The 24,813-nt window shown below is 49.8% G+C and overlaps 1 protein-coding gene across 1 annotated transcript; it reads right to left on the bottom strand.

The window, feature by feature from the left end:
- Positions 1-4,576: 4,576 nt before the first annotated feature.
- Positions 4,577-12,715, bottom strand: ZFP3 (ZFP3 zinc finger protein). Its single transcript, XM_058676345.1, has 2 exons — positions 12,382-12,715; positions 4,577-6,219 (listed from the first exon to the last, which is right to left on the bottom strand). Exon 2 carries the CDS (start codon positions 6,209-6,211, stop codon positions 4,712-4,714), a length of 1,500 nt encoding a protein of 499 aa, XP_058532328.1. The 5' UTR covers positions 6,212-6,219; positions 12,382-12,715; the 3' UTR covers positions 4,577-4,711.
- Between the last annotated feature and the right edge of the window lie 12,098 nt (positions 12,716-24,813).

The following is a 24,813-nucleotide window of genomic DNA, read 5'->3' as shown; positions in this document are numbered from 1 at the left end:
CCCACCTCACCCCCATCACAAATGGTCTGCAGTGCTGACTGACTTCGGGGTGCGGATCACCCACACGGCACCTGTCCTGATTACAGCTCCCCTTCATCCCTGCCCAACTTAGAGAACGCCCAGGTCATGCGAGCATTCTGCCCTTGGGTAAATCTGCCCAGGAGCTGCCCCAGACCTCGGTCCTCTCCCCTGAGAACCGCGTTCCCTCACACAAAGCCTCAAACTGTCCAGACTGTGGGTCCCGGGGCCTCACAACCCCACACTTAGTCCCCCGAGCAGCCTCACAGGGCAGCCGGCGCCATCTCTCCTTCCAGCGCCAACCCTGCCTTCCGGATGTCCTCTGTACCTTTCATTTTCCACGGCAACTGAATTTTAATAACTGGTTGTTAAATAACTGAATGCGCCTGGCTGAAAAAACAAACAAACAAACAAACAAACAAAACCTGGGTCGTGCTGTGGAAAGACATCTGTGGGATGGCTTAGGGATTGTCATCCTTGTCACCCTTGGGCTCACCTACTCTGAATCCCCTGAGGCCGGGGGGTTGGGGAGAGGAGGGCACAGGCCGCGGTCGGGGGCGGGCTCTCGGCTCTCAGCACACCGACTTCATTGGTCAGAGGCAAAAAGGCTCCCCCCACCTCAGTCAATCTGCGCGGCGTCCCCGGGGGTCCGCGCCCGGGGTCCGCGCCCGGGGGTCCGCGCCCGGGGGTCCGCGCCCGGGGGTCCGCGCCCGGGGTCGTCGCGTGGCGGCCCCGCCGGCTTCCTGGAGGCCCGGCTTGGGAAGCAGCTGAGGTCGGTAGACTACCCTGAGTCCTTCCTCAAGTTATCACCGGAGTCATCCTCGCCACCTTCTCGCGAGCTCTTACCGAGGCTCCAGCCCATTCCCAGGGCGTCACCCAGCCAGGTCTTTGGACAGAGCAGGCCGTTGCAGTGAACCAGTTTATGACAAAGTTGCTTCCTAATTTTTTTTTAAGGTACAAGTTTGCTTTTAAGAACATGTTAAAGGACGACAATGATAGGTATCAGGAAACCCATGAATTCCCTGAGTTGTACTTTTTTTTGCAATTCTTAAGGAACTTGTTAACAGCCTTTGCCTTAGACCGCGGTCACTCACAAGAATACTTAACAAAAACCGATTCACAATGAGCAATAGCCCTGAACTCTCAGTAACAGGTGGCACAAGAAAACAAAACAAAAACAAAAACAAAAACAAAAACAAAGGAAAGCACACACAGATGGCATTGACCGGTGGAGTTACGTTGCTTGGGACACCAGCATCTGGTGTGAGGGTACCACGTTTCGAGCCCCCATTCCACTCCAGCTCCAGCTTCCTGTTAATGCACGCCCTGGGAGGCAGGAGGGGATGGCTCCAGTACCTGCCACCCACAGGGGAGACCCAGCCAGAGCTCCTGGCTCCCAGTTTTGGCCTAACTCAGCCCTGGCTGTTGCAGGCGTTTAAGGAATGAACCAGGAGATGGGAGAACTCTTTCTGCTTTTCAGATAAAATGTTAAAAACTGGACCATTTAACCCAGTATACCTTACTTTGGGTTAAAGGTGAATAAAAGTGTACAGACACAAAGACAAACAAGGCAGCACTTGTCCAGTTATGGAAGATCAAGGAGATCATGAAGCAGAGCAGACGAACCAGGACGAGGAGTGGGCAGGGTGTGTAGATCAGAAGCCAAGGGCCGCCTTGGAACGCCTGGGCAACAGTGGAACTTACAGGGTCGGGGTGAAACTGCTACAGCCCCACTGAAATCGTAATGGGCTGTAATGCAGTGTGGAATAGATTGATATCAGATTGATAAAACCTATATAGACTTTACTTATCCAAAGTGTTAGTTTACCGTTAAGTTTGATGAAAGAAGAAAATATACACTAGTAGATGGATATAGCTTCAAAAATCCTAAGTTATTTCAGAGTATTGTGAGGCCTGCTTCTCTTAAAAATGACTTTGAGCAGCTAGCTTTGTGTTGTAGCACCCAAGCCACCACCTAAATCTCTAAGCCACTGCCTACAATGCTGGCATTTGATATGAATGCCAGTCTAAATCCGGACTTCAGACTGGCCCAGTCCTTCCCCTCCCTCTGCAACTCTTTCAAGTACAATAAATCTTTAAAAAAGCAGCACTGCACTCAGGGTTGGGAGGGAGATGGACTGAACAGGTCCCTGGAGAGAACAGCATAAAACCCTCACTATCAATTTGGCCCACAGACTTCTGAGAATAAAATGTCCAACAGGACGCACTGTGTGAACCCTTCTGTACATGTGGGATTCTTTTGTGTTTGTGTTCAATTCTGCAACGGGACTGGCAAGAGGTGACAAATAAAACCTCCAAACACAGGAACCAGAAGTTAAAGGGATAGGTAACATCCAGTTTTTATGTGGTAAAATTACAGTTTGGACACAATTCAATTTGAGCTCCAGAAAGAGAAACAGGGCACAATGTACTTGTAATCACCCTAAGGGAGGAGGCGGGTCAGAGGACCTCCCCAACTCAGTTTTGAGCTCTGCTGGAGGCTGAGGCACCTGCAGGAATGTGGAAACTGTATTTGACTACTTTTATGTGAGTAGCCCTTAAGTCAAGGGTATCCGTCTTGGGGAGACACCTAAATTGGGGTGCACAATAAACCTACTTGTGGATTTTGGTTGTGGTTGCTTACAATTCCAAGGACATGACTTAAATTCATTATGTTCATATCAATGCAGTAATTAGCAACAGGAAATGTACAAAATAGTTCAAATAAGGCAGTAACGGTCCGTCTGCAGCCCAGCACCAGGGGTAAGAGCATGGACCAGTGCTGTGATGGCTCCCACACTCACTAGCTTTGTAATTATGGCCAAATTGCTTAATACCACTGCCTTGCCTCCGTCCTCATCTCTTGAATTGGGAAAAGAATATCCACATTACAATGTAAGTACATATATTAAAAATCACTTGATTGAATACTTAAAACAGGTGAATTTTATAATATGTAAATTATTCTCCCCCCCAATTTTTTTAAATAAAAAGGTAAACTGTTGGGCACTGTTTAAGTATGTCATAAATATTAGTGATTAGTATTCGTGTAAGATAATTAAACACTAGAACAGTGAGGATATATAAACAGATTCTGACAAAAAGAATCAAGGATTTATTGGGCTGGGTTGTAACCACAAAGATCCCTCAATTCAGCTCCCTCCCCACCTTTTACAGGTAACAGAACTAGAGACCAGTGGGTGAAGGGCCTCATCCAAGGACTGGTTCAAGATCAGCCCCTACTAGGGCCTGGTGCGGTAGCCTAGTGGCTAAAGTCCCCACATTGCATGTGCTAGGATCTCATATGGTGACCCTTCACCCACGTGGGAGATCCAGAAGAGGATCTGGGCTGCTGGCTTCGGATCAGCACAGCTCTGGCCATTGTGGTTGCTTGGAGGAGTGAATCATCGGACGGAAGATCTTCCTCTCTGTTCTTCCTCCTCTATATATATCTGACTTCGCAATAAAAACAAATAACTCTTAAAAAAAAAAAAAGGATCAGGCCTGCTGGATCCCAATTGTGCAATTCGCACCACTACCCACTAGTTCAGAAACAAGTACATATAGAGAATGTTTCCCTACAGATGTAATATACAGATCACAGAATACACAAGACATTCAAGAAAGGATTCCAAGACCAAAGGAAGAAACCAAGAAGCGATGGTCCCATCCGGCCTATCCTCCAGGGCCCCTAGCAGCAGACTCTGAGTCATGATCGCCGAAGTACTTTGGCTAGGCTAGGCTGTGGTCACGTGAATGCACGCATCACCGAGACCAAGTACACTGGGGAGGTGAAGACGCATGGTCCTCTCTGCTACTTCCTGACACAGAACCTGTCAGCAGCAGCAGCAAGGAGCTGGGGTCACAAGTGAACGGGACAGGATCCTTGGAAGCGGTTAGCACAGGTGGTCCTGAAGCTGCTGAGCAGCCCTGGTGCCCATGTAAGCACAGGTAGTCCTGAAGCTGCTGAGCAGCCCTGGTGCCCATGTAGAGCAGCCGTGGCCTCGGTTCTTCATTCCCCGGCCTCACCTCTTCAGTCCCTCTGGGCTTCCTTCACAACCCTGTAAATCGTCTGTCCACTTTCTCCATCAAGGTGCCCTCTTCACACCAGTGGGAAATGATCCAAGCTTTCTGCTCTATTAATGCTGCCATCTTCTAAAGGAAGATAGTACAGCTAAAAAAGCGGAAAAAACAAAAAACAACCCTCACTAAATGACTCCATTACTCAATGGGCTAGCAGGAGGTATGTCTTCTAGGTAGTGACTTTCTGACACCTTAGGGGATAATATTCAATACATTGACTCTTTTTAGGAGGTGGTGGAATCCTGTGTCCCCCACTGTGCCCCCAGAGTAAGAATCCAGGCTAGTATGAACTGATGTCACATGAGCCATTGTGTGTGTTGGGGGTGGAGGGAAGGGAAGTAAAGAAGGACAGAAAAGAATTAAGGCTTCAAACAGTTTTTATGAATTAACTTGGTACACTCAAACTTCCAGGTGAATGGTTGATAAAAAAGTGCCTCACACTTTGGGACAAATGGTTTAAAATAATAATAATAATAATAATAATAATAATAATAATAATATAATAAATTCAGCGGCAGGAGAGAGGAAGCTCTGTCTATTCACGGCCTTCCAAACAAGTGAGTTAAGCGTGACTCCAGCCTCCCCACGGGCAGCTCTCCTCTCTCACACATCACTCCATGCAGTGAACACTTTGATGTCGGAGAAGGTGAGAGCTGCGGCTGAAGGTCTTCTGACACTCTTGGCACTCGTAAGGTTTCTCGCCCGTGTGGGTTCTCTGATGGATGATCAGCTGGGAATGCTGACTGAAGGTTTTCTCACATTCACTGCATTCATAAGGTTTCTCTCCGATGTGAATTTTCTGATGGAGGAGCAGCCCGGCATTATCCCAGAAGGTTCTGGCACATTCGTTGCACTGGTGGGGCTTCTCTCCCGTGTGAATCCTCTGGTGGACGATGAGGTGAGAGGTCCGCCTGAAGGCCTTTCCACACTCAAAGCACTCATAGGGCTTCTCCCCGGTGTGAATTCGCTCGTGTCTCAGAAGTTCCGAGTTCCCCCGAAAGGCCTTCCCGCACTCCTTACACACATAGGGTTTCTCGCCAGTATGGATCCTAATATGGCGAATAATCTCCGAGTTCTGGCCGAAGGTTTTCCCGCACTGGTTACATTCGTAGGGTTTATCCCCCGTGTGGATCCTCTGGTGCCGGATTAGCTCCGAGCTCTGGCCGAAGCCTTTCCCGCATTCGTTGCACAGATAGGGCTTTTCTCCAGTGTGAATTTTCTGGTGTCGGATGAGGCCCGAGCTGTGCTTGAAGGCCTTGCCGCACTCGTTGCACTCGTGGTACCTTTCTTCCGTGTGGATCCTCTGGTGCTGGATGAGCTGGGAGCTGACCCGGAAGGTCTTCCCACATTCGTTACATTCGTAAGGCTTCTCGCCGGTGTGGATTCTCTGGTGCAGAATCAGGGCTGAATTCTGACTGAAAGCCTTGCCACACTCCTCACACTTATACGGTCTCTCTCCAGTGTGAATTCTGTGGTGGTGGATGAGATGGGAGCTCTGGATGAAGGCCTTCCCGCATTCGTTACACGCAAAGGGCTTCTCTCCAGCGTGAATCCTCAAGTGCCTGCGAAGGCTTGAGTTCGTGCCAAAGGTCTTTCCACATTCTTTGCATTCAAACGGTTTTTCTCCGCTGTGAACCCTCATATGCTGGATGAGGTGTGAGTTCTGATTAAAGGCTTTCCCGCATTCTTTGCATGTATGGGGCTTTTCTGCCACAGAACTTCTCGGTGTTTTGCTGCATTCTAAATTCCCTATGAAGTCTGGGCTAGGGGGAACCAATGTCCCAGCGCCCTCTGCTAGCGCAGCTCCCTGATGTATCACCAGGTTGGGACAGGGACTGCAGCCTCCCTCACTCTCCTGATGCTCACTGGAGGGTGATTTCTTAAAGACAACCAAGCCTGATGCAAAGTCTCCGCTACGGGCAGACGTCTGCTCCATCATCTCTTCCGGGGACTCTCTCAGATGCCCTTCTGCTATGTCTGCATCACAGGCTGCTACCAACCTGCCATCTGGGTAAACCACCTTGGGGACTTTCTCTAACACTGACCCACGTGGCTCGTGTTCTTCAGGACTTTCTTCCTTGGGAATCGCCTTCTTGTCCTCAGTCCCCATCTCACCATCTGCAATGAGAGAGGTTAAGCAGGTGAAGTGGTCCTGGCATGCCTCAAGGAAGCAAGTGCCACAGGGACACCGAGCTGGGCACAGCTCTTTCTGGCGGCATTCAGGCAGCGGCGGTGACAGCAGATGACAGGACACTGATGCAGGATCATGGTGGACACACTGAAGACAAGATGCCAATGGCAAAGAGTGAGAGAAAAAGAGTAGAGAAGACACTTATGGGGAGAAACAGGAAACGAATGATAAAGATATACTAATAAGGGCCCGGCGGCGTGGCCTAGCGGCTAAAGTCCTCGCCTTGAACGCCCCGGGATCCCATATGGGCGCCGGTTCTAATCCCAGCAGCTCCACTTCCCATCCAGCTCCCTGCTAATGGCCTGGGAGGAGAGTAGTGAAGGATGGCCCTCTGCTCCCACTTGGGAGACCCACAAGTCCCTGGCTCCTGGCTTCGGATCGGCTCAGCTCTGGCAGTTGCAGCAAATCTGCAACTATCTGGGGAGTGAACCAGCGGATGGAAGACCTCTCTCTCCTCTGTCCCTCCTTTTTTCTCTTTTTCTCTCTCTCTGTGTAACTTTTTCAATTAAAATAAATAACTTTTTTTAAAAAACTAAAAAAAAGTTGCTAGAACTCAGATTTGCAGAGGAAGTCACCACAAAATGAGCAGTAAGGAGAAGCACTCTGTCCACTCCTGAGGCCCTCAGCAGCAGAGGACAGAGAACAGAGCAGGGGAGGACAGAGTGACACATCAGCTGTGGGAGACACTATCCTGGGCTCCCTACAACTGGGGGAAATAGAGTTCTAGCTTTAATTTTCTCCTGACAATTAGTTAATTATATCAGTACCATATATTAAATATGCAGTTGAATTAACATCTTTTTCATGTTTGGTATTATTTATTTGAAAGGCAGAGAGAGAGAGAGAGAGAGAGAGAGAGAGAGAGAGAGAGAGAGAGATATCTCCTTTATTTACTGTTTTACTTTCCAAATGCCCACAGTGGGCAAGGCTGGACCAGAAGGACGCCAAGAACCAGGAACTCAAATAATTTCCTTCCTTATTGTTTAAAAATGCCACCTGTATTACAGGTTTCATATCCATGTGTACATGAACACATTTCTTTTTTTTAATTTTTATTTAACTTTTTACTGTGTGATATGATTCCATAGGCGAGCCAATTTCTGAATTGTAATCAGTTCTATTTATTTCTTTGCTGTTACCTGCTTTTTCCTCTCTGATTTCTCTATTCAACCTGCTGTAGCCTTTTAAGAATGCTTGATTAGTTTGATTTATTGATTTGAAATACAAGGATAGGCAGCTGTCTCATCCACTAGGGCACTGCCTCAAATGCCTCTAACACTGAGTACCCGGCCTGGATGCAGCCAAGAGACAGGAGCTCCCCCTGGGTCTCCCATGTGGGTGGCTGGAATCCAAGCACCTGGGCCCTCACCAGTTGCCCCTCAGGGTGCAGGAAGCTGGGAAGGGGAATAGAACTGGGGCTCAGGCTCGGGTACTCCAATGTGGGATGTGGTTATATGAAAGGCACCGTAAAAGCCGTACTCAACGCCCATCACTGACGCTTTATTCTCTAAGTTTTCTTTGTAGCTGGAAAACAAAAATCAAACCAAACCAAAAGAAACAAACAAAAAACCCACCAGATTAAAACGAAAGTCTACTGGGACATTTTCTATGGCTGAGGTGGTGCACTTCTTTATTCTCTTCTCCCACACTGTTCCTTAGGTGTGATGTGATGGTTGGGCCGCTATTCTGGATCCTGACTACACCCTGGACCAGGGATCAGAACTGGAAGGAAGCTGGCTTCATGTGACTCCACGGACTACCAAACCAGCGTTAGAATGCTGGACTCTGGATTCCTTTTATTGAAGAGAGAAATCAGCTTTGGCCTTTTGTATTCCTGCCCTGGGGATTTGGCTGTCTCCATCACAGAAGTGGAGAATAAGTAAATGCTAGGAGAATAAGCCTGACCTCCATTCAGGGGGAGTCGTAATACTACAGAGCTGATGCTGAAGTGGCCCTCTGCCTGCAGCCACGTCTTTGTACAACACAGCAAATCGGAGTCCAGTCCTCTCAACAGTGCCTGTGTTAACACTCAAGGGCAGATGCTCAAGTGAGGACCTCATCCTTTAGACAGTGCAGAGTGCTGCATGGTTTTTAAGTGAAGTAGCAACAAGACCCCTGGCCAGGTTAGCTCTTTATGTAGATGCCCACTACTACTAATGGCCGTACAGCAGTGGTAACCTGAGAGGCCAGTGCTGTGACACAGCAGGTTAAGCCACTAACTACAATGCTGGCATCCCTTTGGGTACTGGTTCAAGTCTCTGCTGCTCCTCTTCCCATCCAGCTCCCTGTGAATGCACCTGAGAAATCAATGAGAGATGGCCCAAGTTTTTGAGCCCCTGGGAGACACAGAAGCAGCTCCTGGCTCCTAGTTTCAGCCTGGAGCAGATCTGCCTGCTGTAGCCATTTGGACAGTGAACAAGCAGATGGAGAATCTCTCTCCCTCTCTCTTACTCTGCCTTTCAAAGAAATAAATCTATTTATTTATTTATTAAAGATTTATTTTAATTGGAAAGCCAGATTTACAGAGAGGACAGACAGAGAGAAAAGATCTTTCATTTGCTGGTTCACTTTCCAAATAGCCACAACGACGGGGCTGAATTGATCCAATTTGAAGCCAGGAGTTTCTTCTGGGTCTCCCACGTGGGTGCAGGATCCCAAGGCTTTGAGCCGTCTTCTGCTGCTTTCCCAGGCCACAAGCAGGAGCTGGAAGGGAAGCAGGGCAGCCAAGACAAGAATCAGTGCCTATATAGGATCCCAGTGCTTACAAGGGGAGAATTAGCAACTGAGTCATTGCGCCAGACCCTGTTTTTATTAAGCCGAATCTAAGGAGGTCAGTACGGTAGCAGCAGGAGTGAGGATGAGGATAAATGCTAGAGAAGTATTTAAGATGTTAAATTCTACAGGAGTTGGGATATGATTAGAACAGGTGTGAGAAAGCTGGAGGAGTAAACAATGGTGCCCAATCGTGCTTTACTTCAGGGATGGCAATGATAGGCTCGTCAACACTGGGAGTGATGGAGGAGCAACCAGTTTAGGAGGGAAGATGATGACGACCTGTGCTTCACCCAAGACTAGTTTCAAAAGATCCACCCAGAGGTGTCAAGCAATCAGTCAAAACAGCTTGAAAGAGTCAGAGACAGTATAGTGGCAATTTTTGGAGTGATCTTTATACACCCCTCCTGTGCCAGCCTCCAGTCATCCACACAAGGTTAGGTACCACCATGTTCTAACTCTGGGGTCTCTCCACTCACCCACCAATCCAGCCCTAGTAACACTTTGCCTCCTCACACCCAGAAAGACCCCAAACTCCTCCTAGAATCCTAAAGTCCTAGAAATTCTTTTTACCCCTCAAAATGAGCTGGAAGTGTCTTCAGCTCTTTATCTTAGTATCATCTCCCATTTTTCCATGGAGTTAAGAAAGAATACCCCAAACTGGATTTCTTTTTTGCTAGATCTATGAAAATGGCACATGACTATAACTGTGTAGTTATAAGATTTCATCACAAAGAATTTACCCATCTTCTCCATCTATAGTACTAGCTGAAGTGGGAAGAATGGTCTTCTTTTAAAATATATAAATACTTTTTCCTATTACTTTAAGATTTATTTAGTTTTCAGGCCCGGCGGCGTGGCCTAGCGGCTAAAAGTCCTCGCCTTGAACACACCAGGATCCCATATGAGTGCCAGTTCTAATCCCGGCAGCTCCACTTTCCATCCAGCTCCCTGCTTGTGGCCTGGGAAAGCAGTCGAGGACGGCCCAAGGCTTTGGGACCCTGCACCCGTGTGGGAGACCCAGAAGAGGTTCCAGGTTCCTGGCTTCAGATTGGCACAGCACTGGCCGTTGCAGCTCACTTGGGGAGTGAATCATTGGACGGAGGATCTTCCTCTCTGTCTCTCCTCTCTGTATATCTGACTTGGTAATAAAAATGAATCTTTAAAAAAAAGATTTATTTAGTTTTATTGGAAAGGCAGGGCAAATTTACAGAGAGCAGGAAAGACAGAAAGAACTTCCATCCACTGGTTCACTCCCCAAGTGGCCGCAATGGCCAGAGCTAAGCCAATTTGAAGCCAGGAGCCAGGAGCTTCTTCCAGGTCATATGGGTACAGAGTCCCAAGGCTTTGGGCCATCCTACACTGCTCTCCCAGGCCACAAGCAGGGAGCTGGATAGGAAGTGGAGCACCTAGGACATGAACTGGCACCCATATGGGATCCTGGCACTTGCAAGGTGAAGATTTAGCTTCTGAGCCATTGGGCTGAGCCTGATGTATGGTCTTGAATAATTTTTTCTAATATTCAGCCAAAAAAGAGTCCCACAAGTTGGCAATGTCAGCCTTCAAGCACTTCCAACTCCCTTTCTGGCCCTTTCCTTTTTATCGTCATCTCTCTTTTTTTAATGTCAATATTGATTTCTCTTGTTATTTAAAAAATTATTTATTTATTTATCTAAAAGGCAGATACAGAGGAAGAGGGGCAGAGGTTGACCCCAGCCGGGGGCTCAGCTTAGGGCATGACAGGCAGAGCCACACTAGGTCTCCACAAGTCAAAACAGGGTTCTTAGCTCACAGACCTGGGTTTGTCCTTTCAATACACCACGGGAGAGCACACTCAGACAGCATCATTCACAAGATACAGATGTACACAGCAGACTCCCAGCTGTGAATTAATCATGAGAAATGAAACTTCTAAAGGATCACGCTGCCAACCCTTTGAGGAGGGCTGCAGGGAGCCTCTGGGACTCCCAAAGGAGCCACAGGGGGAGACATCCATTTGTTGCTGGACCTGCTGCTGCCATCCAGCCAGCAGTTTACCCAAGAAGGTAGGGGGCAGTGTTGGGAAGAGCAAGGGGAGAAGGAACCGGGGCCACCAGGTTGCATCGGTCCAGAAGCCGCCATTGCTCCTGACTTTCAGTTATGATGGTTGTGAAGCCAGCTTGAGAGGATTTCTGTTGCTTCCAGATAAAAGCATCTTAATGGACACAAATGCTCTGCCTTCAGAACAGCCAACTCCTGCCTCCTCCCCCAAAGTCTTAGCCAACATCTGCAGCAAACAGTGTCCCCTCCCCGTCCAATGCACCAGCAGTGTGCTGGCCTGCCCCCCTCCCATCTTTCTGGATGCCACTGTTATCCTATCACTTCCTGCGTACTGCTCCCCGAGGTCCACAGGATGCCCTCCCGGTCCATGTGACTCACGCCTGTTCCCTGGTCCGCGTTCTGTCCCACACTGTCCATTCCCTGATGTAAGCGGCAGCCGTGCTGCGAGCTCCCGTAGTCCCAATGCTTCCTACTGCTTAGACCTTTGTTGCGGTTCTCCACTTCCAGCAGTACCACAGACCCACCGTGCATTGTGACTTCTCCGAGACCGAGCCCGTCTGGACAGCTCTTTGCACCTGTAAGTAGTTTCCTTCTCTGGACCACGGGTTACCACGACGTCCTACCAGTCTTGGCATTCCGAGGGTCCAGCACAACCAAGACGTCTGGTAAATGCTAATGTGTATGTGTAGCTGTCTTATCGATATGACGTATCTGTGACGCTCTCACAGGCTAACTGTGTATGTCATTCATTCACTGTGTGTCCTGCTTTCTTACCCTCCTTCCTTCTGTCCTCCCTCTGGTTCCCCCAATCAAGCGAGCTCTGTGAACTCTACACTCCAGCCCATCCCCTCTTCCATAGGATACCCCGTCTGTGAGCACAGGACACATTCGGCCACGCGGCCTTGCGGGTTGTTGTTATTGTTGTTGTTTTGCCACGACCCATCATTTCTTCCCCTAGGTTTACTCAGGAGCGGATGCCCGGGAAAGCCACAGTGACCACGGGTGCCAACGTGGGGACCCCAAGCACGCGTCCCCCGCGGCTGTCAAGGCAAGGACAGCAGCGCGGGGAGCGTCCCCGGGCAGTGTCCGAGCGCCACACTCTGCAGGTGGGGAGGGGGGACCCCGAAGGCCAAGGTCACACAGCTGCCCAGGTCAGCAGCCGGTCTGAAGCGCTGTACCGGGCTTTCTGCTCGGCCGCGGGCCCGGCGCCCTTCTCCCCACCCTCCACCCCGCCCCTCGGGCTGTGACGGAAGGAGCCCGCGCCGCCCCGTGCTCACCCGCCTCGGGCTCTCAGGGCCGCTCGGCCGCTCCCGGTCCAGCAGCCGTGGGCTCGGCGTCACGGGCGACGGGCAGCGGCCACTTCCGGTACCCTGGGCGGCCGTGCAGCCAATCAGCGCACGCCGCCCCGAGGAGCAGGGGGTCGGCCGTGACCGCCGCCTCTCCGTGGCCGGCGCTGCCTTTCGCGGCTTCTCGCCCTGACCCGAGCCCCACCCCGCCAGTGGACTCCTAGGACTGACCCGGGGCCCGCAGGCCACGCCCACTTCAGCGCTGGGATCACAGATGAGCTGGGTCCTCCGACTTTCCTAGAAAGGCTCTAGGGACGCACTTCCGCCCCGGGAGTGACCGCTCTGCGCGCTGGCGTCGTTCCCCGACGCTTTTCTCCGGGTCGGGCATGTCTGTGTTCCGCGTTGCCCGGCTTGTCCACTTTAAACGCTAACCATCTATCTGCCTCTCCTGTCCTGCCACGCCTGGGACTTCTGGAGAACAGGCCGAGTCACCTCTGGGCACCAAGGGGGGGAGCTGTTTGTTCTGAAAAGTATTAAAGGAGCCATGTGTTGGCTGCAGTCTGGAGGTTGAGCGAGGGCTTAGGTTACACTGGAGTTCATCGTTGGACCTGAGTGCCCAGGGCTGTAGCCACTGTCACACCCACAGCCCTGACCATCTTTGCTCTACCGTCTGCAGCTCCCTGCTTCAGCCAAAAAGTCTGTTTGCCCTGCCCAGACTAACCCCCTGTGCGGGGAGGCGGGGGTGGAAATTTTAACATTTTGGAGAAGAGGTCCAGGATAATGTCACTGTCTCGGCTTTTCCAAAGGTCTTTCACTTGTGCCCAAAGATCGTGTTCTATCAGTTTGTCGGTTATTTCAACCATCTTCACTCTGTGCAAGCTCCTGGCTCCGGATCAGCACAGCACCGGCCATTGCGCTCACTTAGGGAGTGAATCATTGGATGGAGGATCTTCCTCTCTGTCTCTCCCAACTGTGACCCAAGAGGATTTTATGACCATTTCAGTCCTTGCCAGCTATGTTCGCTCAAGAAAAGATGCTTACATCACAGGAATGTGCCCCCACAATCCAATGTGGACGACACTTAGTTCTAGTTATTTTATATATACTTATGTGAAAGGCAGACAGATAGACAGGAAGAGAAAGAGATCTTCCATCCGCTGGTTCACTCCCCGGATGTCAGAACGTCCCTGGCTAACTTGGGCTGGGCTGGGCTGAAGCCAGGCACCTGGATCCCCATCAGGGATCCAAGCACTCAGGCCACCTTCCTCTGCTCTGCCAAGCACATTTGTGGACAGCTGGATTGGAAGTGGAACAGTCAGGACCCAACCTGGCTCTCCAATACGGGAATCCTTGCGTTAACCCGCTGAGATCGCCCCTGCAGCACAAGTGTGACCAGAGAAGACACACCTAGTTTAAAATGTTTTCCCCCATAGCAGCAAAGATCAAGGGGAACAATGCCTTTGATGTGGCAATGAGTCTATTCATGTGCAATTTGGCTTCTCACCTCATAAAGAGATAAAAGTCTGAGGTGGAACAGGTTTTATTTAACAGCCAGGAAACAAACACACATTCACTTGCCAGTGTGAGTAGATGCCCCCCAGGGAAAAAGCAGGCCACAAGTTACTCAAAGAAAGACAAAACTAGAGAGCAGTAACTCTGAGTGGGGTCCAAGGTAAACAATGACCCTTCCCCTACTCCAGCTCTTTTTATGAGGTGAGAGTGGCAGTCCAAGTGGCTATAAAAACAAGCCAGAGCATGCACCCTGGTTCCAGGTGTACAAGGTGTGACTTAGGAAGGTAGGCTTATCAAACACAGTTAAAAAGACAGCATTACATTGCAGGGTACAGAAGATCCCGCTGGCCTAAACATTAACTCACTGTCTAGTGACCCCATATCTCCCTCACACGACTCGTACACCTACAATACAGTCATTTCTCTGAAAGGTTGTGTTCCTTACACACAAGATCTCACTCCAGCATGTGCAACACCAAGTTCCATGGTGGTTGTTGATGTCTGGAGTTTGCTATATTTTGCTCCCGTTTTGAAAAATGATTTTAGGGCCCGGCGGCGTGGTCTAGCGGCTAAAAGTCCTCACCTTGAACGCGCCAGGATCCCATGTGGTTGCCGGTTCTGATCCTGGCAGCTCCACTTCCCATTCAGCTCCATGCTTGTGGCCTGGGAAAGCAGTCGAGGACAGCCCAATGCTTTGGGACCCTGCACCCGTGTGGGAGACCTGGAGGAGGTTCCTGGCTCCTGGCTCCGGATCAGCACAGCACCGGCCATTGCACTCACTTAGGGAGTGAATCATTGGACGGAGGATCTTCCTCTCTGTCTCTCCTCCTCTCTGTATATCTGACTTTGCAATAAAAATAAATAAAATCTTTTAAAAAAAAAAAAGAAAAATGATTGTAAGATTTAATTTACTTGAAAGAATTACAGAAAGAGGAGACACACCCAAAGAGAGCTCTTCTGATTCACTTCCTAGATGGCCACACAGCCAACTCTGGACCTCACCAAAGCCAGGAGCTTTCTCTTGGGTCTCCCACAAGTGTTGCAGTGGCCCAAACACTTGGGCCATCTTTCAGTGTGTTCCCAGGCCATCAACAGGGAGCTGAATTACAAGCAGAATAGTCAGGACTTGAACCAGCACCTTTAAGGATGCCAGCATCAGAGATAGTAGCTTAACCCACTATGCCACAATGCCAGCCCCTTGAAGAATCATTTTTACATGGGTCTTTCCATAGTAATATTAACACTGTAGCCAGAAGCTGAAGCTGCCACTGGTGGCACAGTATCAGCACAATGGTTTAATCAGAAACTCCACTTCTGATGCAGCTTTCTGCTAACGTGCCTGGAAAGGGAGTATTTGGACCTCTCTTCCACCCGCTATGTGGGAAACCCAAATGGAATGCCAATCTCCTGGCTTCAGGGTGGCCCGGTCCTGGCCGGTGCAGCCGTCTGGAAACAAAGCAGCAACAGATAGAAGACCTCTTGCTTTCATTCCTTGGCCTTCTAAGTAAATAAATCATTCACACACATACAAACTATAAAAACATTTTAAATGATAGCAGTACATTCTGTCATCTTTTTATTATCCTCATGTTTTATTTTAAATGGAGTTGCAAAAATATATATATTGCAAAGATAATACAGAAAGTTGAATAGACCTCCCATCCAAATGCCCTATTAATAGGGTACAGGAATGAGGTCCGTGTGGCTCAGTATTGACACATCATTACGAACCACAGCAAACGCTTTGTTCAGATGTCCTTAGTTATTACCTGCTGTCTCTTTCTGTTCTGGGATCCCATCCAGAACGCCACACTACACTGAGTCATCGTGTCTCTGCACACAGCCTCTTGGCTACGGCAGAACAGTACATTTCAAGAGACAGTACAATCTGTAACGTCACCACAGGAGGCTCAGCAGCAGATCGACGCCACTGCCACGGCTCCCCACACTCACAGAGCCAGCAGGCGCATTCACCGCAGCTCTGGAGGGGAGCCTTTCCAGCTTCCTTCACAAGCTTTCCGATCGTTGTCATTTGCTGGGCTTGCCTTTATTTCAGCTTACATTTGACAAGGTGTATTTGAGAGAGACAGACATTGACTGACTGACTCTCTGCCCAGATGCTTACAACAGCCTAGCCCAGGCGGGATCAAAGCGGGAAGCCTGACAGGCAATCCAGGTACCCCTGTACACGTGGCAGGGACCCAGTCACCTGAGCCATCACTGCTGACGCCTGGAGTCTGCGTTAGCAGGAAGCTGGAGTCCAGAAAGGGAAATGAGCACAGGTACTCCCTCCAGTGCGGGATGATGGCATCTCAACCGCAGCGTCACATGTTGGCTCCCTCCTGTTCCACAGTTTGGACATGAAGTGGACTGCTATCACATGCGGGACAAGGGCTCAACATCACATACAGTCACAACACCACGTCCAAGTCCACCACACTAACAGAAGGCTGGGGACCTGGTGAGCAGACTCTCAGTTCCAGAACCCAACCCAGAATGAGAGAGAACTCACTGTATTTACTGGGGCCAGCGTGATGGCTCCACTGGGTAATCCTCTGCATACAAGCATCAGCATGCCAAACATGTGCTAGTCTGTGTTCCAGCTGCTCCACTTCTGATCCAGCTCCCCGCTGTGGCCTGGGGAGAGCAGCAGAGGGTGGCCCTAAAGCCTTGGGACCCTGTATCCGTGTGGGAGACCCAGAGGAAACTCTTACCTCAGCACTCTGAAAACCAGCCGAAATGGAACACTAGCACTATAGGCAGCAACTTACACTTCTGTGCCACAAGGCTGGCCTTCATCACCACGCTTACTAGCGCAGCTTAGATATGCCCCGATTCTCATATTACGGGCACCTTAGAGTTACCTATGGAGAAAAAAAAAAGCTTGATGCCCACCTGTTAGTGTGCCACAGCTATGATGGCAAGAGGTTCCTATGATGTTTATTCTCTGTTGTGGTAGTTTTTGCTTTTTCGTGACAGGAGGTTCTGAACAGACATTTATCTCTTGTGATTCTGAAAGATGGACGCCTGATAGCAAGATGCTGGCAGGTCTGCATCCCTGAGGCCTCCTCACAGGGTCCTCATGGGGTGCTTTCTTGGGGTGCTTCCTGTATAGGGCCATCTTGGTGTCTCTTCCTCTTGCTCACTTTGGATTGGGCCCCATCCTTAGGGTGTCCTTGGGCCTGAGTTACCTCTGCTAGGGCCTCATTTCCAAATACGGTCCCACTGAGAAGGCAGGGGTAGGGCTTGAACAGCAATCTTAGGAAGACCAGTTCAGTCAGTAACATCTTGCCCTATCCTCCATCAGTTTAAGTAAGTGGGGAGGGGCGAGTGAAGAGGGAAACAGACTTGGCAGCTTTGGAAGAGCTTTCCTGGGTTAAGAAGCACCAGTGAGGTCCCGGCGGCGTGGCCTAGCAGCTGAAGTCCTCGCCTTGAACGCGCCGGGATCCCATATGGGCGCCGGTTCTAATCCCGGCAGCTCCACTTCCCATCCAGCTCCCTGCTTATGGCCTGGGAAAGCAAGGGTTTGGGACCCTGCACCCGTGTGGGAGACCTGGAAGAGGTTCCTGGTTCCCGGCATCGGATCAGCGCGTACCGGCCCGTTGCGGCTCACTTGGGGAGTAAAACATTGGATGGAAGATCTTCCTCTCTGTCTCTCCTCCTCTGTATATCCGGCTTTCCAATAATAATAAATCTTAAAAAAAAAAAAAAAAAAGCACCAGTGAGTGCCTGTACTGTGATGTAGTGGGTGAAACCACTGCCTGTGATGCCGGCATCCCACATGGTTGCCTGTTCAAGTCCTGGCTGTTCCACTTCCCATCCAACTCCCAGCATGTGGTCTGAGAAAGCAGAGCAGGATGGTCCCACTCTCTGGGCCCCTGCGGAGAGACCCAGAAGAAGCTCCTGGCTCCTGGCTTTGAATTGGCTCAGCTCTGGCTCTCGTGGGCATTTGGGGAGTGAATTAGTAGATGGAAGACCTTCTCTTTCTGTCTCTCCTTCTTTCTCTCTCTGTAAAATTTGTTCTGTTTGTCCTAAAGCCTTGGGACCTGCACACATGTGGGAGACCCAGAGGAGGCTCCTGGCTCCTGGCTTCATATCACCTCAGCTCTGGCCATTGCAGCCATTTGTGGAGGGAACCAGCAGATGGAGGATCTTTCTGTCTGTTTCTCCTTCTCTCCATAAACCTGATCTGCCTTTCCAATAAAAATAAGTACATCTTTTTTAAAAAAAGAATAAAGCAAAATGTGCTCTTCAAATAAAAAGATATAATCTTTAAAGAAAATAGCAACAACTATGGAAAACATTAGACAAATTGATAGAAAAACAGAAATGATCTTTGGGCCTAAGCCAAAGACATGTGGCAAAGGAGAGACCGTGACATCCTGGGTCTCTTCTCCTAATGTGTAATTTTTTTCTCACTCACAGTTAGTCCGGGCAAAGCTTTCCCCTGGGGCTTGGTCACTTACTCGCTCTGAGCGCTGTGTACCTGGCAAAGCCACCCAAACGCCAAGCCTCAGTTTCCTTTCCCACAAGACGGGACTAAAACTTGCACATCGGGTTCTTGCAAGAACTGAATGATCCCCCAGGATGAGCATTTAGCGCCTGTCAGGCACCCTCGCTGCAGCTGCCACCCCAGTAAGCAGGAGACAGCAAGCAAGATTTTGAAGGGAAGAAGACGAAAACAGGGTGTTTGTGGGGGAAAGATCATCTGGCATGGAATGAAGTAAAAATTTTGGAAGAGAAAGGACATAAATACAGACTTCTCTTGCATGAAGATAGTTTCTTCACTGGCCATCAGGGGGCGCCAGGGGCATAAAAAAGAATCCAAGAACATGGATGAGAAGGAAGAAAGGGAAAAAAATTGAGTATGGGGTCCCTTCAAGATATGGATTATCCTTCTCCATTTTTTTTCTGCCTCTAATTATTTCTCTACGGAAGGGCATGTGAAAACACACAGTGATACCACAACCAATAACCCAAACCTGACAAGCCATTTCTGTCAGCAAACAGCAGTGCAACATGGGCCCTGGCTGAAGCAGCAAACGGGAAAACGTGAGGACAGTGGGAGCAGAGACCACTAGTGGCCTGTGCTTGGAATCTCCTAACCCTCCTTCCCTTCGCATCCCCAAAGTTGAGCTGGGTTCACAGCTGTTTCCATCAGGAAGTATAGTTTCCAGCCTTCCTGGAGCTAAGCCTTGGCCTGGGGGGGTGAATGGAGGTGGGGAATTCCTGGAGGCCAGAGACGAGTCCTCCACGCCCTGCCTGGGATGTGGTGATGCCAGGCACTCCGGCTTCTCTCTGAAGACCAAAGCCACTCCTTAGGAATATCCCAGGGGCGAGTTATAAACAGGTGGATTCCAGGTTAGAGTTCTGTGGAAACCCGGGATTTTCTTATCTCTGTCCCTTCGTGTGGGAGAAAAAGCAAACTTCTGCCATGGGTAAGCCACTGGGTTGAAATGTTTATTGTTTTCCTTTGATGTGTTTGAAAGCCGGGGAAACAGAGACAGACAGGAGAGATGCCTGCAGTGCCCACAGCATCTGGGGCTGGGAATTCCTTCTGGGTCTTCCTCATGTGAGGTGGGCACTCAAGTGCTTGAGTCCCCACCTGCTGACTCCTAGGTGGCACATTAGCAGGAAGCTGGATGGAGAAGGGAAGAGCTGGGCCTGACGCTAGGCACTGCGATACACAATGTGACTGTCCCAAACAGCTCATGAGATGCAGAAAACATGGCTGGAAAGAATGAAGGCAGGCGGTGACCATGCTGCAGTGTTGGGCTTTTGAGGCTGAGAAATACCGCAGGTGGCATTAGGGGGAGGTGTCAGACCACTGTACAGCAAAAACAGGAGAGGGCTGGAGCCCGTGCAGCGCCAAAATCCCATATGGTGACTGGTTCCAGTCCTGCTGCTCCACTGCCCATCCAGCTCCCTGCTTATGACCTGAGAAAGCAGAGGAGGATGGCCCAAGTCTTTGGACCCCTATACACACAGGAGATCCAAAAGAACCTCCTAGCTCCTGGCTTCAGATCAGCTCAGCTTTGGCCATTGTGGTCGTTTGGGAAGATTTTTCTGTCTCTCCTTTCTGTAAGTCTGACTTTCCAATTAAAAAAAATAAATAAATATTTTTTCTTAAAAAGTGAACTTGTCTTTTAATTCCATTTTTATCAACTTTCTGAAGTACCCTGTTACTGCGGCTTTAATTTTTTCAGCGCAGAAAGGAAAGTCTCACGGGGGAGGACCAGGGTGGAAACCAACAAGGGCCTGCCACTGGACTTCTTCAAGCCACTGTGGATCCAAAGCAGTCTCAGGTCTGCCTGGTCAGCTGTGTTTTACTTCCCTCCTGTGGACAACCACACTGGGGGATCCCCACAACTACTCTCAGCCTCAAGGGTTTATCGGAAGGACTCATTAAGTTCAGAAAGTTCACCCAGTGATTACAATGTCCATATTGGAGCTAACTGGGTTTGAGTCCCAGCTCTGCTCCCCACTCGTTTCCTGCTAACGCGACAAGCAGCGTGAAATGGCTCCCTGTCACCCCATGTGGGACACCCAGCCGACGGCAGCTCACTCTCTCAGGCTCTCAAATGATAGAAATGAAAATACATAAGTCAGTAAGAAAGTTCATGACCTTACTCACAGTGATGGCTGACTACAGGGAAAGGATTAAATCAGCCAAGAAGAAAGGCGCCCAGGTCGGGGGCTGCAGAGCAAACACCAGGCATCCTCTCCCAGGGATGGCACACACTTCTCCCGCAGCGATGAGCGACAGCATGGCCTTGTATAGAGTGCTGACTACCAGGAAAGCTCACCTGAGGCCCAGAGTTCAGCAGGTCTAGGGCAGATTCCTCACGAAGGCCTGGAGGGCCCATGTGACTGATCTTTTATCACCCTGTCTCCAGGCACCTCCGGAAGGGACCCGCGTGGCCAAGAGAACTTAGTTCTACAATATCAGGTGTTTATGATAGGTCACGGTGATACCCCTTCTCTTATCTGGCAGAATATTCTAATCAAGGGCAGTCCTGAAGATCTTTGGCATGTGTAGGGTCTGGACAGAGGTCTGCTGCGCTAACCTTTACAGCAAAGCATTTTAATAAGAAAACTTCATTACCAGAGATAGGGTCTAAAGACTGCTCCTGGAAGTCTCTTACCTGGAAAAAATCCAACTGAAACAAACTTAGAACAGTTAATGGCGCATCTAGCATCATGGGTACTCAAGGACCAAGGGCATGAACACAGAAAGGTCCATTTTTTGCACCTCTGAAGAAGGCAGTCTTTGTCTTAGCGCTGCCCAGGGGAAGCCACGTGACGGGGTCCATCTGTACACCTCTCACTCTTGGCTAACTTCCTCCCAAGCATTCCCCTCACTCCCTGCTTCCTCCCAAGCTCTCCCTGCTTCCTCCCTCACTCCCTGCTTCCTCCCTCACTCCCTGCTTCCTCCCTCACTCCCTGCTTCTATCCTTTTCTCTCAGCTCCAGCTGTTCCCAGACGCCAAAGGTCCAGGAATCCTTTGTGTGTCGGCCCCCTCGAGCACAGTGTCTGTGATCCGGGGCTTCTGTCCAGGTCCGGGACCAGAACTAGGACGAAGCAGCATAATCTTCAAGGGGACCCCCATAATCAGGGTTCTGCAAGACAGAGAATGCCTCCTTAAACGGTGCACTGGGAAACTGGTGAAACTTGCTCTAGTGCTGGCCAAAGTTTCTGGCTGGGGATCTGTGTGTTTGTGTTGAGAGTTGAGGCGAATGAGAAGGTATTTGAAGTGGCCCAAGCACAAGAAGATCTCATCCCAGGCAGGGTTGAACATTAACTTGAGTGGGTAATAATATGACGTGTCCACTTCCCCTCTAACACGCATCATCCTAAAGGGCTAAAGGGCTGTCCAGAAAATAACTGAAGTGGGTCCCCAAGGTCAGCATCCACTTCCTTCATTTGGGCGCTGCCCCTTCATCCTCCAGACGTACGACAGCACCTTCCTGCACAGTACCTCAGAATTCTTTGGGTGCTTATGAGACTACATGTTAGCAGAACCTCCATGGAACTTGAGCCATTTCAGAGCTACCATGCACTCCCCCCCCCCACCCCTCCCCCGAGCCTGGGTAGAATATGATTGTATGACACCACAGGATCTCTCAAATCCTTGTAGACAAAAGTTTTTGGCCTGCCTGCAATAACACATGGGAAGCCAGAAGGCATCTATTCGCTTCTAAGAATTGTACTCCTTGCTCCTCCGTCTGGCATGGCACTTCTGACGACATACGAGGAAGAACAGAACACAAACTTGCCGCTGGGGTTATCGTTTGATCAGTTATTCACAGAAGACACGTATAAGCACTCGGTCTTTAAAATGTTCTGACACACACACTACAATATGGAGAAACCTTGAAATCATTATGCAAAGCCAAACAACCACAGAAAAACAAATGTTGGGTGATTCCTCTTCCATGCAGATTTTAGCACAGTTCAAATCAGAAGAGCCAGATATGGGCATTTGACCCTACTAGTCAGAACTCGCACGTCAGAGTACCTGGGTTTGATACCCAGGTCTGGCCTCCAGATCCCAGCGTTTTCCCAAGGCAGACCCTGGCAGACAGCAGTAAAGGCTCAAGCAATGGGGTTGCTGCCGCTCACGTGGGAGATGTGCAGTGAGTTCTCCGTTCCCAGACTTGGCTGTTGGGAACATCTGGGGTGTGAACTACAGCATGGGAGCCCACTGTGTCTCTCCACTTCTCAAATAATAACAATAATAGTAATCACAGGGTTAGAGAGCAGAGTGATGGTTGAGCGTTGGGGAGGTACTGTTTAATTGGTACAGGATTTCGGAGATAGATGGTGGTGATGGTAACACGACGACGAGAATTTGCTTGGTGCTCCAAGACAGTATACTTAAAAACGGCTCAGGGGCCAGCATTGTAGTACTGTGGGTTAAGCTGTTGCCTGCAGTGCCAGCAACCCATATTGGAGGACTGGTTTGAGCCCTGGTTTCGCTGTTTCTGATCCAGCTCCCTGCTGGATGGCCCAAGTACTTGAGTCCCTGCCACTCACATGGGAGACCCAGATGCAGTTCCAGGTTCCTGTCTTTGGCCTGGCCCAGCCTTGGCTGTTGCAGCCACTTGGGGAGCAAACCAAAGGTTAGAAGATTTCTCTACCCTGCTCCTTTCTCTCTCGCTGTAACTTTGCTTTCAAATATATAAATCTTTTTTTTTAATGGTTAAGGTTGTGGGTGTGCATTTGGCAGAACAGTGAAGATGCTGCTTGGGACACTGGCATTCCTGGGTTTGAATCCCAGCTCTGCTTGATTCCAGCTTCCTACTAACCCTGGGAGGCAGAGGAACATGGCTCAAATAGCCGGGCCCCTGCCATCCATATGGGAGACGCACACTGTGCTCCAGGCACCTGGCTTTGGCCTGGTCCAGTTGGCTGTGACTGGTACTTAGGAAGTAAACCAGTGAGTGAGAAATATCTCTCTATCTCTGTATCTTTTTGAGTGTTTTTGCCATTCAAAGAAGATGACAATACATTTGAAAAATGATTAAGGTGGCAAATGTTATATATTTTTTTCAGCTAGAGTAAAATCAAGCAAAAAAATAAGCATGTGAATTAGGGTGGTAGCTTTGAAACTTGACTAGCAGTTTGCCTCATTTTTTCTTCAAGATTTTAGTTATTTATTTGAAAAGCACAATTACAGATAGACAGAGAGAGAGATCTTCCACCATCAGTTCACTCTCCAAATGGCCACAACCAGGCTGGGCCAAGCCAAAGCCAGGAGCCTGAATCCGTATCTAGGTCTCCCCTGTGGGTGGTAGGGGCCCAATCCCTCAGCCCACCTTCTGATGCTTCCCATGACATTAACAGGGATCTGGACCAGAGGTGAAGCTGCTGGGCCTTAAACTGGTACTCATACAGAATGGGAGCATCCCAGGCGGCGCCTTAACCCAGGGCACCATGACGCTGGCCTCCCAAGCCACATCCTAAGCTGTTGTGCTACATGAGCAGAGAACATGGAGTCCCCAGGCTGCAAGGCTACATTCTGTCTCAGTAGGTCTCTGCAGTCCTTACACCACAGGGTTTCCGTCCCCAGCATGAATTCTCCGGTGTTCAGTTAAGACCCACGCTGTGGCTGAGGGCTCTCCCACGCTCTGTGCTCACAGGAACTGTTCCCTAGGGTGTCCTCTGATGCTGAGCCATGTGTGGGTCCCCCAGGAAGTCCCTCCACACTCAGCACACTCCCCTGGCTTTTTTCCAATGTGACGCCTCTGAGGCGGAACAAGCTGAGACGCCACCTGGAAACTTCTCCCACATCCCTCGTCTTTATAAAATTTCTCCCCCGCTAGGAACTCAATACAAAATGTGCTCCAAATTCCTTCAGAAGTCACTCTTACATCTACGATACGGGCCAATCCTGGTCTTACAAGGGAGATGGACCCATGGGAAGTTGAAATCATCACAGACTGCAAAAGGACTGAGCGCTTGGAGCCTTGCTATACAGCCGGGTCCAGCAAAGCAGTGCCCTGGAGTTCCAGTCCTGTTCCCCTGACTGCAGGGCTGTGGGGCAGCTATGCCTGTTACTGCACTGTCAGGGAGGTGGAGGGGACTGACTCACCGTGCTGGCAGGGCAAGGGCCAGAGGTCACATCATACATTTGTAAATGGAACCTCCTGCAGTCAGGGCCCACCAGTGCGGGATCCCTGTCCAGTAGAAATTCTCTGCTATAGAGTAAGGTATCACTGAATGAATGCGTGGTTCCTCTCAAAATTCCTGGGGCAAAGCCAAGCCCCAAGTGTCACTGTATTTAGAGTCATGAACTGGGGTTGAATGATGGTACACAGATGGGGGACCAATTAAATAGGATTAATGTCTTTATGAAGAGGAGAAATCAGAGTGTGTTTTCTCTCTCTCTCTTTCTCTCTCACTCTCGCT

The sequence above is a fragment of the Ochotona princeps genome, chromosome 17, assembly GCF_030435755.1.
Source record: "Ochotona princeps isolate mOchPri1 chromosome 17, mOchPri1.hap1, whole genome shotgun sequence".
Classification (NCBI taxonomy): Eukaryota; Metazoa; Chordata; class Mammalia; order Lagomorpha; family Ochotonidae; genus Ochotona; species Ochotona princeps.
Note: the sequence above shows the minus strand (reverse complement) of the source record. Positions and strands in the feature narration are given on the sequence as shown.